The 17,161-nt window shown below is 43.7% G+C and overlaps 1 protein-coding gene across 1 annotated transcript in view; it reads right to left on the bottom strand.

The window, feature by feature from the left end:
• Positions 1-2,099: 2,099 nt before the first annotated feature.
• LOC114768470 (ephrin-B1-like) overlaps positions 2,100-17,161 on the bottom strand; it is a 40,637-nt gene continuing 25,575 nt past the window's right edge. The window contains exons 3-5 of the mRNA XM_028960784.1: positions 9,541-9,633; positions 6,291-6,398; positions 2,100-5,283 (exon numbers count right to left, since the gene is read on the bottom strand). Coding sequence (XP_028816617.1) covers positions 4,913-5,283; positions 6,291-6,398; positions 9,541-9,633 — 572 coding nt within the window. The 3' untranslated portion in view covers positions 2,100-4,912. The remainder of the gene's footprint in view (positions 5,284-6,290; positions 6,399-9,540; positions 9,634-17,161) is intronic.

Here is a 17,161-nt window from a genome sequence, read left to right as displayed (position 1 = left end):
ATGCCAGCGATGAACGCTGTCGGCTTCTGCGGCCTGGGACCTGAACCGAGCACCCGGCCCCGACCAGAAAAAAAAAACATGCCGGATAATCTTTATTTCATGCCACACAATGCCTTCCAGCGAGCAGCCTAAATTAATGTGCAGCGGCAGCAAATGAAGAATATGATTAGAAATGGCTCATTCTCCGACAAAGACAAAAGGCAGCATTGAGAAGGTGGGGTCGATCCGCAGCAGGAAGAAAATTACCAAAACTTTATCCTGTAACCAACCAGGATATAAAAATGCATTCTTCAACCTCAGTGGAACCTTTGGGGAACCCTTGGGTAACCTTCAACCTTCCTTACCCGCTTAATGCCCACGATGTGCTGGTCATGAGGCCTAAGGTCAGGCGTCCTCTGATTTACATAAGTGGACAAAACAAGAAGTTACTATGTGGTAGTTCTCCGTATCATGAAGAAGAGAATCTTTTTTTTAAAATGTAATTATTTCTGTTATGCAGAACACTGTCATATTTTTTTTTTTTATTAGATTTTAAAATGGGAGATTATAAAAATGATAGATTATAAAAACCAACACATGACAATATGACACATGCGCAAACATCACTTCAGATCATCAAGAATTTTTAGTGGTGATGGGAGGGTGTAATGGACGGAAATAATTTGAACCCAGGCCTTCTTCATCTGTTATGCCCAGGAAACGGACCCGTAAAAAGGTTGCCGGTTCGAATCCGGAGTCGCCAAGGTGCCACTGAGCAAAGCGCCGTCCCCACACGCTGCTCCCCGGGCGCCTGTCATGGCTGCCCACTGCTCACCAAGGGTGATGGTTAAAAGCAGAGGACACATTTGTTGTGTCACCGTGTGCTGTGCTGCAGTGTCTCACAATGACAATCGCTTCACTTTCATTTCACTTGAGCGCAGTTGCCATTGTTACCGCCACACTGGCCGAGCATGTTAAACTGAAATCCAAGTATGAACACTTACAGAAAGTCAAAAGGACGGGTCTTGAGCTCTAAAGTGCGCAAGATCGTCGTATGTCACCTGACGTTTTGCACCACTTTTTCTTACGGTGTGTCAATGCCGGACAATTCAAGTTTATATATATATATATATATATATATACACACACACACACACACACACACACACACACACATACACACACACACACGTGTGTGTGTGTGTGTGTGTGTGTGCGTATATATATATAAACTTGGATATAAATCTTCAGTAAAATTACAGCATGTTAAGACAAACACAACCAGGCCTTATCGTTGGCACACAGTGCACTCATATGCAACAACTCGACGACGATACGTGTGATCCACTGTTTTTCTTTGGAGGGGGTGGGCTGCAAATGGTTCATTATAAAACAAGCAGCAAATAATAAAAACCATGAAAATAGTAAAATGTCGCCTACAAAACAACTGCTAAGATGGGCCCGTGCCAGCGCTCCGTTTTTGGCAGCGTATGAGGCGTATGACTGAGTGGATTGGTTCTCAGTTTCCGCCCTGACTGACATCAGATGATTGCGGTCGGCATCACGGGGGAAAACGGCTGAACATTTCTCCACGTGGTATGAAACAAGCGATTAACCCACAACAGAGCCATGAAATATGGTAGAGGATTTAGGAATATATATATATATATATATATATATATATATATATATGAATGCATGCATGCTTCCCAGCAGCCACCTGGGCAGCTAACGCGTCAATGAGATCATAGCTTGTGCTCACCTCATGATTCAGATAAAGGTATTACGGATTCATCACACGGCGGGCAGCAGCCACAGCAAAGTCGGTCTGGAATCCGCCTCGTCTGTTTCAGCGGCGCTGAGATTAAATGAACGCGTGGAGGCTGAGAAGCTCGGCCAGGCGATTTAATGGATCTGGAGCTGTCGGCTACTTTGCCCGAAAGAGGAAATGAAATAATACGTAGTCGATAGCAAAAATAGGCCTAAGTGCTGCTTGAGAGATATAATAATGGTGGATATTGCTGCTGTCATTCGTGATCTTAATTCATTTTCAAACGCAAGGGATTGTGCTCTCCGTTGGCTTCTGGTTTTACATATGAAAACAAACAGAAAAAAAGAAATTTGATACAAAATTTATTGCAATAAAAGGGCAACTCATTTTCAATAAATTCTGACTGCAGTGTGCATTAGGAACAGTATATGGGATATGTGTGTTAAAACATTTTCATTGTGCATCAACCTTGTAGTTGTTCGTCTGTGACACCAATAAAAAGCATGAGGTGGGGGGATAAAAGGAAACTAAACGCAATTTATACAAAAATGCAATTAAAAACACACCTATTTACACACAAAACATCTTCATTACAAAAATCTTTTTTTTTTTATTTGTTACACAAACAGGGCTCAAGGGAAGTTATTTCTTTTTTTGTCACTGTACATATTTATGTATTTGCCTGATTTTATATGATTTTTTTTATATGAATTTTTTTTCTTTTTTCATTATTAAAAAATAAATTGAAGCATACTTCATAAGTCAAAAATAAAAATCACTCTGCATGTTTCAAAAGAGACTCTAGGACAACTTTGTACTCCAGCAGTAGTGTCCAATCGGCACAAATAAGAGTCTTGGACAACGCCGAAGCTTTTTATTTTTTTCAGTGAGTGACAGATTTGGACTCGGCTCAGCACCCCACATCATGCCGTAACATTTCCCCCTCGTGATAAACAGCGGCACGGCTGTAGCCAAGCATCGGTGCTTCGGTCATTCGCAAAACACTCTTCAAATGATAGAAATGTGAAAAACATCCTTGACCAAAGAGCCCCAGAAATATCAGTCTAAAATAAACTACTAAATCAAAAAAATCACACGTTGGCTTTTTGATATTAATTTTTATTTTTTTTAATGGGAAAAAAAAATCCTTTTGTTATGTTGTAACCAGACGGTCAAATTTAGGGCAAAAAGTTGGCATAGATAAATGCTGTGTGATTTTGATCACAGTAGCGGTAGAGCATAGAAGAAATTAAAGCGATTAAATCAAATGAGTGTTTTTGCTTCAGTCATAACTATTTTCCACATGAATGGAACCCCTTGTGGATTTTTTTTCCTTTTCACGAGATGCCTAACTACAGCAGTGCCAATTCTCTCCTAGAATTTTTCATGTCTCAGACATTTCAGTAACAGTCAAAAGTGCCATTTCTGCCTTTAGCCAGAATGTGACAAACAGAGAAGGCTGTTATTAACAATAAGGAATTTTAATTTATTGATTTTTACAAATTTTTTTATGAGAAACATCGGCAGTCAGGCACGACATTCAAGCTGGTCCCATTACACGCTGCTTAGTTCCAAAGGTGTTCCAAAGGGTCATGGACACCGATGCTGTTGACAGTGAATACTGACCCATACAAAAGATACTGTAGCATTGGTGAAAAACACATCGTTATGGGGGTTGCATTGCTGAAGGCCAATCCTCCCCACGTTGACCCCTGTCCACCAAGTACAAGGTGCTGACTTGGCCTCCACATTCCACAGATCCCGGTTGAGATCCAGCATGTGTGGGATGTGCTGGAAAAACAAGTCTGAAACCAGGCCTTGAGAGGATCTGTTGCTAGCTCCTCGGTATCAGATACCACAGAACGGTTTTAATGGCATCAGAGCAACCCGTTCAACTTAAGGCGGAACATTTATACACTTCACCATAAATGCTCCAAAAAAGTCATCATTTCACCCAGAGGGATTTACCTAATTACATATTACTGGTATTTGAATTTAAACTTTAAGATAAACTATTAAGACCCAACTACCCACAAAAAAAAAAATCACTTTCAAGACACTTCAAAAGCACATACTGGCTGCATGGGGAAATGACACTCTTTAAGTATTATAAATACACTTTCATCAAAGATTCCTCAACATTATTATAATGAGAAGGACATTTTGGGGTAATAATGGCTTCCTTGTAAGCAGCGACAGCAGCGCCAAATTCACTAGTGCCTGACGTCCCCTTTAACAACTCATTTCGGCGTCGTCTGTCGTAACCTTCTGTTACCGAACCCTATTAGTTCTCCAGCAAGCTCTACTCTGGTTTACTTATCGGCCCACGTTTTTCGGCAGGGCAGGAAGCTCGCCGCGGGCTGGCGTTCCTAGCCACATCCTGCCTGGGCTTGCGCTCAGCAACACCTTGCGAAATGCAAGCTAACCAGGTCATAAATACCTAGACCCACCAAAAAAGACGGTGGCCAAGAAACGAGCGAATGAGTGAGACGCAAACAGCAGGGGCCATCTGGGCAACGCAGAAGGACGCCCAAGGAACACATTCGAGCAAGAGTGATATGGAAACCAAAAAAAAAAAAACAAAAAAAAAAAGGAAAAGGTAAATAACTCACCGCTGGATATCGTAATAAAGAATGATTTTTTTTTTTTTTTTTTTAAAGCAACACAACATATTCGTAAGCTAATACTTGTGAGGAAAGAGCGAGAAGGTTTTAGAAAGAGTAAGGCAAACACCACAGGCGTGAGGAGGGTGTACAGTCTGTCATCTCGCTGCGCCCTGTAACCTGAGCAAATAAAGGCTCCGTTTTTTTTTTTATTTTTCTTTTGACGAGCGGCCAAGTACACCAGGGTTTTTTGTTTCTTCTCCTTGTTCCTCATCTGTGTTTGAGTCCAGGCGAAAAAAAAAAATAGTCTCTTTAAAGCCTAACCTGGGAAAAGGTTCTCTTTTTGTTCTAGGAGTTTAGAGTGGCATGTTACAAACCTCGGGTGACTTCCCCCCCACCAGGAGTTACAAAATGAAAGAGATGAAGCATGGGAGGCCTGAGCCCTAGAAAAGGGCTTTGCTGGTGTCCGTCGAACCTCTCGTCAGGTCCTGAGGTCCCAATTCACGCTCAGGTTCTGGGCATATCATGGCGTGTTTCCCTCGCCGGCCTTTGTCACCCCTCAAACTTTGTAATAGATGTTGGCCGGGCTCTGAGGGGGCATCTCCTGCACGATGTATACCGGGTGCCCGTAGTCCCCGCTCACCTTCTCGTAGTGCGGGCAGTAGTTGTTCTCTGTCCGTAACGGGATGATGATGTCGCTGGGCTCAGAGCCGGCGCTGCCCGAGCACTTGGGGCTGGCCAGCGTGCTGAGGGTGAGGGCAGCCGGCCGCGGCTGCAGGGGCTTCCTGGACCTCTTCCTGACCTTGATCAGCAGGATGACCAGCAGGATGATGAGGATGAGGAAGATGATGCATCCGGCGCTGATAGCAGAGAAGACTGCCATCCTCGAACCCAGGAAGCTTTCACTGTGGTTCTTGTTCTCTGAGGTTCCTGTAGCATAAATAACAATTATTTCAAAAAATGTTATATTAATGTAAATATTCCATAACACAAGTTATAGAATTTGCTATTTAAGTCAGGAAAATTTGCAAAGGGCCTTAGCCAAATTAATAAAAAAATTATCAGTAATTTTTACTTTATAAAACAAAACACACATTTAATTCAACATCATATGGATTGCAACAAATAATTATTTTCAAATGAACAGATATTTAGAACAGATATTTTTCAACCGACTAATCAACTACTCAGATTATAAAACAAGGTGTCTTATTTCATTTTACCTCAAAGTTGCTTTAGTAACATGAAAAGCTATTGAACTTTTTAACAAACTTTGCTGTTAATGCCAAATATGAATTACAATTCCTAAAGGTCTCTGGCAGTTGAGGGACCACAATTTTACTAATTTTGGTTTCATTTATTGAGTTAATATTAATGGCCATGCTCTAGGTGGCAAATATAATTACACAGCAATAAAAAGGGTAGTTAGTTTCTCTTTTTCAAGTTTGGTAAATCCTGAAGTGCAACAAGCTCCACTATTCGCACATATCATTGCTCTCAGTGCCAATTTCTGAATAGTGATCCTCGTGCTCCAAGATCAATGTCTAAATAAAAGCTTTGCTTCACTTCAAAACTAACAAACTAAATAGAAAACAAGAAAAAAAAAATCTGAAATGTGGGATAAGGTAAAATCGTTGGTGCCCTTGGACCCAAATGTGCAGCGAAGGCGGAATTTCCCAGCACATCTGATTTTGTTTTATCCCCTCTCTTGGCTCACGTCCTGGATGGACAGAGCTTGACAAAGAAATGACTGCTCTAGTGACTGAAATCCGAGCGTAAGGGGGAGAGAGCAAAACCCGTTTTTTTTTCATACACAGCACTCGGGCCCAGGGATGCCAGAAATTCCCTTCTGGAACAGAAGATCCGACCTGTCCTCCCAGACTGGCCTGAATGTCTCTTCGGACCAGTGTATGTGCGTCCTGGATGACCCGTGTTACCTGGCTGTTGCGGCCGGTCCACATCTGGACTGGGCGGGCTGGTGCTGCCGCCTGGTTCCGACGCGGGCCCTTCTGTGATCACAGGGTCTGGCAGGAACGTGTTTGGATCTGCAAGGGGCCGACAGACAAGCAGATAAATAAATAGAACAAACAAACGTGTGCCGAGGGAGAGGAATAGATTTATTCCAGTCTGGCATGAAATGAAAGCTGGATTATGACACTTTGTGAGGCTGATTTACAAGTAGCTGTTAGTCGAATAATAAAAAAATACAAAAAAATCTATGGATAACAAAATCTTAGTCAATAGCATGCTTTAACATATCCCATCAGATATATTTATTCCGTTTTATGGCTCATAAAAGCAAACTTTTCAGCTGATTTATTGCATTTATTGCATTGGGGAATACAGGATGGGAGAGAATCGAACAAGCGGATCAGGAATGTTCGATGCTACAGCACAGAGGTCGGTTCTGTGCCATAACGCAACAGGCCACGTGCCCGTAAAAACAGTCCGGCTGGGTTTAAACCCCCCCCCCCCCCCCCATCTGCTGTACCCCGCTAAGAGCATAAGGGTCTGTTTTAAATGCACGTCAGCCGAACCTGCAAAAGCCATCATAAGCCATCGCGGCTCAGTCATATGAGCAATTTCATATCTAAATATTACCTTCCTCTTAAACAAATATACAGCAGGAACATGGAGAGAGGGAGAGTAGGAGTGCGGACAGAGGAGATTAATCTCTCGGCAAAGGCGTGCAAGAAAAAGGCCGCTCTGGCCACGCCGATGGTGCACGCTCCAGCATGGCAGAATGGGGTTAACGCTGTAATATATTGACTTTTTATTGTTATTCATTATTCATGCTGTTAAAAGGCCATAATATGTCTTATTTATTGAAGGGCCGATGCCTGAGACCCAGAGAGGAGTTCGACTCCCCTGCACAAGCCGGAGTTTACATCATAATCTGAGGGGAATTGCAGAGATGAAATGTCAGCTCTTTACCAGACCCACTTTGTAGCTATTTTATGCACAGGCTTTGTGAAGTGTTTTTTTTTTTTTTTTTTCCTCTTTTCTATGTTCTCCGAGAGCCCAAGAACGAGAAGGCGTGCTTGTCTGAGGAAGAAGGGGGAGGACAAATAGGGATAATTGCAATCTCGGGCCTTATGAATCTTCTCGGCGAAGCTCTCAGGCCTCATCTGCATGTGCCCAGCAGGACTAGCTGCAGGGTCTGCTCTTTCCATTGTGGCTGATTTCCTCTGGGGTGATGGAGGAAGAGGAGAAGAAAAAAAAAAACTGAGAGACAATCTCCTCCGTCTGTGGTAGTAACGGGTGGCCCGCTGGCCGTCCCGATGGCTGATAGGTATTTAAGAGGGGCCAACGACTTGCTGAGAGGTCAGATCTTCTGCTGGGAGATGTTGGATTCCCGCCTGTACACTATCAGCAGAGCAATTTCACGTATTTTATGCCTCCTTCTCAGGTTTAAATATTCACAGCCCTTCAGAGCTAGAAAGGGCATCAGCAAGTCAAGCCACAGGATCGATCAGCTCGAGATGAGGATGCTCTCGATCGGCATCTCGGCACCTAGCACTTCTCCTTCGCGCCTCACTACCATGGGAGAGGATAGAGAGGATATCCACCCACAACCACTGGAAATGTGCGGGCATAATACCCTGCATTTTCATTATTTAAACCATAACTTCATTTTACACAATTAAAAATTCCACATAAACATTTTAATTCAAGTATGAAATATTCTTCTAGTAATAGCTAAATTATATGATGTAATGAGAGGTGAAAGTTTTTTTTTTCCATGAAATGAAGAATGATAGAAAGAAGCTGAAGTAACAGCACTGACTGTAATACACATAAATAAACTTTACAATTTTCAGGTGAAAAAAGTGAGAAAACAGAGAGAGATATTTTAAAACGCCAGTACCACAGTGTTAATTTAGTTCATCGCTTAAAGGAAAAATAAGAAGCAGAAAAAAGAAGTGGAAAAAATCCTCAGGCCTGGATAATGGTATCCCCACTTGTGTCGACGTGGTATGCAGGCAGTGAGAGTGTCGCCGCGGTAATGCATCGAACAGCCGGCCGGCCGGTCGCCGTGTGCACGTGTCACCCCGAATTACGTACAGGAGGAGAGCGCTGGAAAAGTGCGGTGGGACTGACCTCAGCGGACTTCCTGAAATAATTCTGGTGAGAACGAGCGTTTTGAAATAGAGGGGAAAATGTGACTACGTGCGAACACCCGTATAATGTCACAAAAATGTATGATGACAGTGGCCCATTGTAAACAAGTGTGGCATTAAAATTTCCTGCCAGGGTGTAAAAATAGATGCGGCGTGGCTGCACCACAACCGGTGCAGAGGGTGGCGAGGCCGCTGGGCTGCTTTACATACATCATACGGAGGGAACGGAGCCTGAAATCTCCTCCGCCTCAGGCGATGAACTTTGTGGACGAGAGGCATGTTAAATTCCGCCGCCGCACCGAGGTCGCGGAGGCTCATCTAAAGAGGTTCATTATCATTCACCCGTGCCACTGGCCTTCTGCCTTACATTACAACACACATATCTGTCCGCCATACCCCCGCCTCTCTCCCACAAACGCACAGGACTGTTTCCCACGTGTCCAGGCCAAATCTAAATATGCAATTAAGCCGCCGTGGTGCGCAGATGTTACTCCCTTACCGGGGTGTCACGTCAAATAAAACATTCTGAGGTAAAGGCACATAAGCTATGCATGCCTTTTATTATAATCTTATTCTAAACAGGTTTGTTTCTACGCCCTGCATAGAAGGATGGATTAAAATGCATTCCTGTTTAAAAAAAAAAAACGTACACAACATATTGCTGTTATTGCGTCACAGTCCACATGTGTGCGACTATGAACACTGCAAATTGGAAACATCGCAAAAACTACTCCAGGATGTTTCTTGATTAAAAGGGAACAGACCTCTCTTACATGAGAACCGAATTTAAGATATTCGGTACAATACCGTAGCCAGGTAAACACATGTTCTTTCCAATTAATTCAGATGAACTTCATTCTGCAGACTGGAATTATAGCAGATGGAGAAATTAAATCTACAGGACCTCCTTTCCCTGTTCAAAATCAGGGTGCTCCACCTAGTAGTCTTTCTTTATATGATACGCAGTTGCAACTTAAGAGGTTAAGAAGGTCCTTAGTGTAAAAGTCATAGAACCTAAAGTGTTTTTCTACTCAGTGGAGTAGAATGTCAGTAGAGATGTAATTACCTTGTCCAACTTTCATGACCACCTTCATGGTGCGGGTCTTGCAGACTCCACCCTCCCTGTTCTCCAGGCCTTCCAGAGAGCCATTGGATGTAGCTGAGAATTAAGGAGGGAAAAGAAAAAGTTTCGTCAACACCATTTAGAAGTACAATATGCTACAACCAATAGAAACCACATCAATAATTGAACTGATACGTTTACCTGCGAGCAGAGTGAGGAAGGGGGCTGATTAAAAAAAAAACTCTGGTACACTTATTATACGTTAATACATAACACCAGCTCTTCCTTTCCGCGCGGCTTGTAATTAGTAACCAGTTGGCGCTCTGAGGCCGCGGGCCCTACCTCCTCCTGAGGAGGCGAGGGGGTGGGACGGGCGGTAGGGGCCCAGCTCATCTCTCCATTTAAGTCGATCGAGTGGGCGGAGATGGATTCTGTTTATACGCCGTCACGTTTCACTTCACCGACAGATGAAGTCTTTGACAGTGGAGTGAGGGGCGAAAATTACCTGCAGTGCGGCCGCATTACTGAGGCTTCGTTGAGCAAAGGCCCGAGAAAGAGGTTCTGCCGCTTCGGCTGTTCTCTTTAGGCCCACTTTTTTTACAAGTGAATACAGCTATTTTGATCTCTGATCCCCTTACAGGCCAACCTTTCATTCTACTCCATCCCCTAAGATCGCCTGTCCATACCCCAGGTTCTCCTGTCTGCTTCGTTCAAACGGCAACATTTAGGCTGCTGTGAGAATTCCTTTTCAAAAGGCGCTTGTCTAATTAGGTTGACTACTCTGCATCCATGAGGACATTCGAAGTAGCAAGAGCTCTGCTTTGGCAAACAGCACAGTGTCCCACACCGACAATTTGCCACTTGGAAGCTTTAACTTTCAGAAGCAAGGTTACACCAAAAACTGGGCACTCTTTGAAGCTTGAGCTAAAGTGTCCTTGCGTAATCGGAGTAACACAGCACCGAGTGCAGACTTTTTATTTGCCTCTCAGGGACAGTAATTCCTCTCCCATGAGTGAGTGCTGCCATCTATAAATATCCTCCTCTGCTCCAACCTTACAGGCATTATTAGTGCTAATTCCGCCAATTCGCTCACTTTCGTGAGTTACGGTGAAAACAATCAGGGTCATTCAGTTAACGTAGACATTTATGAGTCACAAAAAGGCACAACGTAAAGCTAATTGACATGGTGATGCATTCACTTCCTCATAAAAAAAAACAACAAACAAATTATTTTGCTAAGCTACAGCTAATCAGGAAGTAGCTGTGAAACAGTCACACTTTTGGAATTTTTATCACCACAAAAAGTGCGCCAAGAAATAAATTCTGTACTCCTCTTTCATGAACAAAACCGTCGAGATAAGTGGGAAACGCAGTAAATACATCGCTTCCTTCCTAGCATTCGTAGCTAGCTCCATTGCTCAAATCAGCCAGTGACAAAAACATTAAATCATAAATTGGGTACAAATATCCTATCCTTGAGCAGTCAAAAAAAAGACTGACCATGTTAAATTATGTGATTTTAATTAGATTTTAATGTTTTTGTAACGTTTACAAGTTAGACAACCCCTTTGGCCTAAGTGCATTGCAACCATAAAACACAGGGTCTTAATAGCTTCTTAATGTGCTTAATATGCTAAAAATGATTACTTGATGTGATTGTGCCGCCACTTTTATCCATTAAAATGTCAAGTTAATACAATGGTTTGGTTATTAGCATCGGTAACTAGATGGCTAACTCTAACATTTGCTATAGGGTAGAGATGGCTGCAGGGAGGATTTTGGCTGTCAGACATGACAACTTCCATGGGTTTGTGGTGAGTTTAGTACTGCCAACACACTGAAGCAATCTCACTGATATCACTGCCCTTGGCATTTTTGTTTCTTGGAATTGGCCTTATTCAACAGTGCATTTTTTTCCCTTTTCGTATCACTTTTTTGGATTAAATTGACAGAAAAATTACTTTTAACTCCGCAATGAGGTTCTCATTTTCACAGAAAACACATTTTTTTATGTAACGTCTCTACATGGACTTCACGTTTTCATTTTTGGAGCATTAGACTGAACAGAGTGACTAAATGAAAGAGTGGCAGGTGAAGGTTGATACTCTTGGTGCTGGAAGCGGGGCCTGTAACGTTCATTTGTAACTTGAACGCCTCCCTCCCTCCCGTCCTCTCTTTCCCTTTCATTCTGCCTCCTGGCTGCTAACTCAGGCCTGTAATTTTAGAAGCTGTCGCTGCCTTTTTCATGTCATGTTTTTGAATCAGGAAAGGCAGAAGTGTGGGGATTACACACCATCGATGACGGCCTCAGAGGCACAGGGACGGATGTTACGAGGGCACAAGCAGAACACGGTGTTCGCCCGTCCCTCCCAACCTGAAACCGCTGAATGTTTTATGTTTCTCATTTCTCCCACTTGAGAAAAAAAAAAAAGAGGAGAAAAAGGGTCTGTTCTTCAACGGCAGAAGTCTACGGGGATCACATAAAGGGCCTGGCCACCCAGAGGAGACGTGAAATGTCGGGCAAAAAAGGAAGAGTTTGACGCAGATCTGCATCGTCAGAGGGGCTCCCCTCCCCCACCCACATTCTTTATTAATGCTCCGTCCTGCACTCCCAAGGCCTTATAAACAGCAAATGATTCATGATAGCGACGACGAATTTATTCAGCGGGGTCACCTGAACGACCTAATTTTCACAGATAGAGTAAATATAGGACGGGCCGCGAGAGCCACAGAGCTTTTTTTTTCCACAACGTTTCCCAGAGGGTGCTCTCCATTCCACCCTCAAACTGAAGTCATTTGAGTCGAATAATGAAACAAATGTTGAGACTGAGGGAGTCTGACAGGGAGAAACTTGGTTTCGTTTGATATGGAATTCATTAGGCGGCACATTTGAGTGACTAAATGGAATTTTTGGGTGCGCATTTTGGGTCTCGGCTTGACGAGGGCCACGGCAGAGATCTCAAGGCGAGAAAAAAAAATCTATTATGTTTTAATAATGAAATAAACACTAAGCAAGCTGACAGGCACTGAAGTACCAAGGGTAAGAAATGAATAATGAACTGAAAACAAACAGCATTCATCAGAAAATGTTATTGACATGATATAATAATTCTAGAGTATTTATTAATTTACATGTTTGTAAATTAATGTTTACAAGATTATTACATTGTTTTTATTGTTACATGTTGGAAATGAAATAGGGTTTCTTTTGGCAGGCTTCTCAGACAAGGGGAAAGCAGGATTCAGAAAATGTGATCAGGGAGAGAGAGAGAGAGAGAGAGAGAGAGAGAGAGAGCGAGAGAGAGAGAGAGAGCAAGAGAGAGAGAGAGAGAGCGAAACTCCTTCCATTTGCACAAACTTAATTCTGCTTGAACAAACGTGAGTCATTTTCGACCTCGACCAGTAGGCATTTTCTAATTCCTCAGGAAAACAAGTTTTACAAAATCAGCCCCAAAAATGACTATTAAACCGTTTACATGCAACAATTTGGGACACTTAAAACTGCTCATTAACCCAAGATTTCTCCACCATCCAGTCTGGCTTGTTGCAGTTTTAATCATGTGACCAAAATTCACCCCGATTTCATGAATCATTTGTTTTTCTGGCGCAGTTGTGGGACCGCAGGGCTGATCCAGGCTTGTTTAGTGTTGCAAGACACTGTGGGAGATACAAGATCGTACCGTAAAAAAACTCATCAACGCACCGTCAATGTCACTGGCCCGCAGGAGCGTTACAGATCTATCTCAGAAGCTACCGGAAGATTGCAGCTTCAGAGCGGCGACCTGGAGGCATCTCCAGCCACAGAATTACACAAGGCCGCCCCCCGCCCGCGGGGACCCGTAGGCATCATGGGTCACGTGACTGAGGAACAGTCGTGGAGTGGAGCCCCTTCATTAACACCCTAGTGGTTAGAAGAGGGAGTCGCGACACACCAGCCAGCCTTCTGCTGAGGGCTTCTGGGATTTTAACCACCATTGAGAAGGTCTTGGGGGGGAATACTGTGATACGCTCGGTAGTGTTTCACTGTTGCATTTGTTCGTCAGGTTTGCAATTTTCCTTTGTTTCAGTGAGAACAGGTAAACAAGACCTGCTGCATGCCAATCACTACACACACACACACACACACACACACACACAATCAGCCTTTTGAAATAAAGGATGTGGAATAATATGCAGACCTCTGGGAGCAAAACTATTCATCTGTCTCAAACCACATCAGACTGTTAGAGGAGAACCCCCCCCACCTAGAATCCAGGGGAGAAAGGGACGTGCATTTTCCAGATTTCATGACCTTCAACCCTTCCACAGTTCTCGTGTACTTTATCATACATGTTCCTTACTGTGTAATGAAACCGGTGACAGAAAACACTTTTTTTTTTTTGACTGGGCTTGTCTTTGCATTTCACACCAAGCCCTTGTGCCACGTCAGGAAGAAATATAAAGAAAAACATTCTCAGACTCCCTCCTTTCTTGTTACGGACTAATAAAAGAATAAAAGCCAATTTGTCAAAGCACCGCCGCTCTTCCAGGAAGCCTCTCAAGTCTCCCAGTTGTCGTTGTAATGATCTTTCTGCTTCTGTAAAGGTCCCTTCCTCCCCGTGGCACCAGATGTGCAGGCGGGCAGGCAGGAGAGGCTTTTCACCTGCCCATGGTCGAAGGCGGGAGCCTCTGCCAAAAGTCCCCTCCTTTCGCTGCGATGGGAGAATGTCCCGATCTGCCTGAAAGCGACGTTGCTTTTAGGAGAGACATCTGTGTTATCTTGGCGACCAACAGGGTATCTCGCATTTGCAGCTGAGTCGGGGCTTAATTGGCTCCGTGGCGGGGGAGAAGGCGGCCCCGAGAACTTATGGGCTGGAGTGGAATGGCTTCGGCAGATAAATCAGAGCTCCAGAATTAGCCTGAGAGGACAAGCGAGGAGGGTTCACAGCTCTCCTGCATTGTTACATAAGAGCCTCAAACACCGGCACAGTTCATACGCTAATTGATGTTTTTGACCTTTGCAAAAAATTAACTGTACCCTACACAGGCTAAATAAAACAGTTCCATTTTAAACATCTATTTGATGAAAACATGCGATTCTTGTTCAGGTGAGAAATTCAACCCCCCTCCGCCACAGAATCAAGATCTCACCTACTGTTAATATATAATAAAAATAATGTAGCATAATATACTGTAAATGTGTATTAATGATATGTATTCATTGCTCATTTCAGGCCCATGAAGGCATTCGTAATCTTAAAAACAAAATTGTTGTGAAGTTACTTGTGAAGTTCACGTCCTACCACTGTGTTCCTGCGATCTAAACTAGATGTACTGCATAATGAACAGCTACACTTACACTTGGGGGGGAAAATAAACCCCATGCAACTCGCAGTTTTGAAGCCCACTTACTACCACAGTGTTCCTGAGCGAGACGCTTAACCCCGACATGGAGTGTCAGCTACTGTAAATGTAATTTTAAAAAGACCAGCATAGGGGCATGTTGACATAAAAGAAGCAATGTGGAGACTAGTGACCACGGAAGGTCAATGACGGGGGAACTGAGTTCTCAACATGGTTGACTGCTAGGGGGGATGTGGGATACAGATGATCAACCGGAGTGAGCCTGGACTCCACCACTAAGATGTTTAAAACAACGGGTGGTGAGTGAATTGTTAGGCACCCTCACCAAGCCTACGTCTGCTGCTCTTGTAGTCGCTATTCTTGATCCGAGTGACTTTCACACCACAAACACTCCCACCCATCACATTTCCCCCACATTCCGCTTCTCCGTTTCATTACCGAGTTCATCTATGGAGCTGATATGGAGCCACGGATCTTTAGCTGTCCATATTAATTGGTTCATTAATGGTACCTGCTGCATTACGTGCTGAAGGATTCTTATTAAATATCCGCACTTAAACTTTCCAAAGAGTCAAAGCCAGACAAAGCGCGAAACAGTCGATTAAAAAGCGTATCACTCTCGCGTATGAATCGCAATGGCAGGTTATGGCAAAGTAATTAACCTAAAGTTAACAATGCGTCACCGCTATGGTTTTCAAGACCCGGGTTCTCGCCGATAAACCCATAAACGGTGCCTGAACACAGGCCCTTCTGTTATGTGAGAAACGGCCACATGTTTAAAAATCATAATTATGCGGCTTTTCATTTTCACACTTCACATTATGTATGGGAAAAACATTTATGGCTCAGAACGGCTTGGCAGACCTTCTCAAAAAGAAAGAAGGAAAGAAAGAAAGATCTATTCTACTGCCTAAGGCACATTATTACACTTTATTGCTTGTGTGCATGTGCGTGTGTGTGTGTGTGTGTGTGCGTGTGTGTGTGTGCTCGTGCAATTCATCCTCCCCTGTATCTCAGATGCATCTGCAGTGACCTTTTCAGAAGCGGCTTCCAGGTTGGTTCTTTGTTGACTGCCACCTGCTTGACGTCAGCGAAGGGTTCAGGAAAAACACACAGCAAGGTTTGGGGTTAAAAAGAGAACGTAATCACCTGGCAACTTAAATTTCTTTTCCCCGCCTGGTTCTTGACCGGATCCTCGAGCGAGTCTACCGTCGACTCGCTTTAGCGTGGCGGCGCGCTCCTCGAACGAGTTCTCTGATGAGGACGGTCACATTTCATTAAACCTACACACACTGTCAAGCAGGGCTGAGCACGAGTTCCAGAAGACACCGACAAACCATCTGTCCTCCTCAGGGACTCATTGTGCACACTGACACCAAGATAGGGAGAGAGAGGGAGTGTGAAGGAGGTGTAATAAACGAAAAAAAAGACATAAATGGTGAAATTATGACTGCGGAGGCCACATAATTAGGAATAGTAAGATAGTAAGGCAAGATAAAATAGTGAAAAGTCAGATTTAAAAAAAGAAGAGCTAGATCCTCCAGAGCGGCGCTTCCCCTCCTTTTTAAAATTTTTTTTCTTTCGCAAGGCCCCTCCTCCCTGGCTTTGTGGCAGGATCTGTGAGGCGTGACAGCGCCCCCCTGAGAACCCCCATCCAGCCCTGTTAACATCCAGCAGAGCCGAAGTGGCTGACTGCGCCTGCCAGGGGACCCCTGTCACGGCACGCCCAGAGCAGGTAGCCCAGCAGTACGCCAGCGAGGGCCTACCGGCCCCTCCAGCACCAACTGCTGCTAGGGTTGGGCAATACGGCGCCCCCAAAATATCAAGAAATTCATCACAACGTATGCGAGCGGCCTTATGCAATTCTAATGAAGGAGAGACAAACGTATCGCATAATGAACACAACTCAACATATTCACATCTCATTTTCACATAATCATATTTGGGGGGGATCCCGCATTAAATTGTGCTGTTTTTCAACAAATTCATATCACCATAGAGATAAGTCACTGTGTTGAGAGAGGAAACAGGCATTTTTTGGGGGGGATAAAAAAAAAAAGAATTACTTTTCCAATTCGAAGTCTGGCTTTGGAGGTTTGCTGTCCACGAGGAAAGAGGCAGTGAATGTTTTAATTAGGGCGTTAACAGCATTCCTGCTGTTAAAAATGTATTAACGTGTTTTTAAGCCATTACTACTGAGACATAAATGTCTGTAGAATCGCAGAACACCAACTAGCTGCAAAGGGTCAGACTAGGAGACAATTTAATATGTTAAAATAAT

The sequence above is a fragment of the Denticeps clupeoides genome, chromosome 18, assembly GCF_900700375.1.
Source record: "Denticeps clupeoides chromosome 18, fDenClu1.1, whole genome shotgun sequence".
Lineage (NCBI taxonomy): Eukaryota > Metazoa > Chordata > Actinopteri > Clupeiformes > Denticipitidae > Denticeps > Denticeps clupeoides.
Note: the sequence above shows the minus strand (reverse complement) of the source record. Positions and strands in the feature narration are given on the sequence as shown.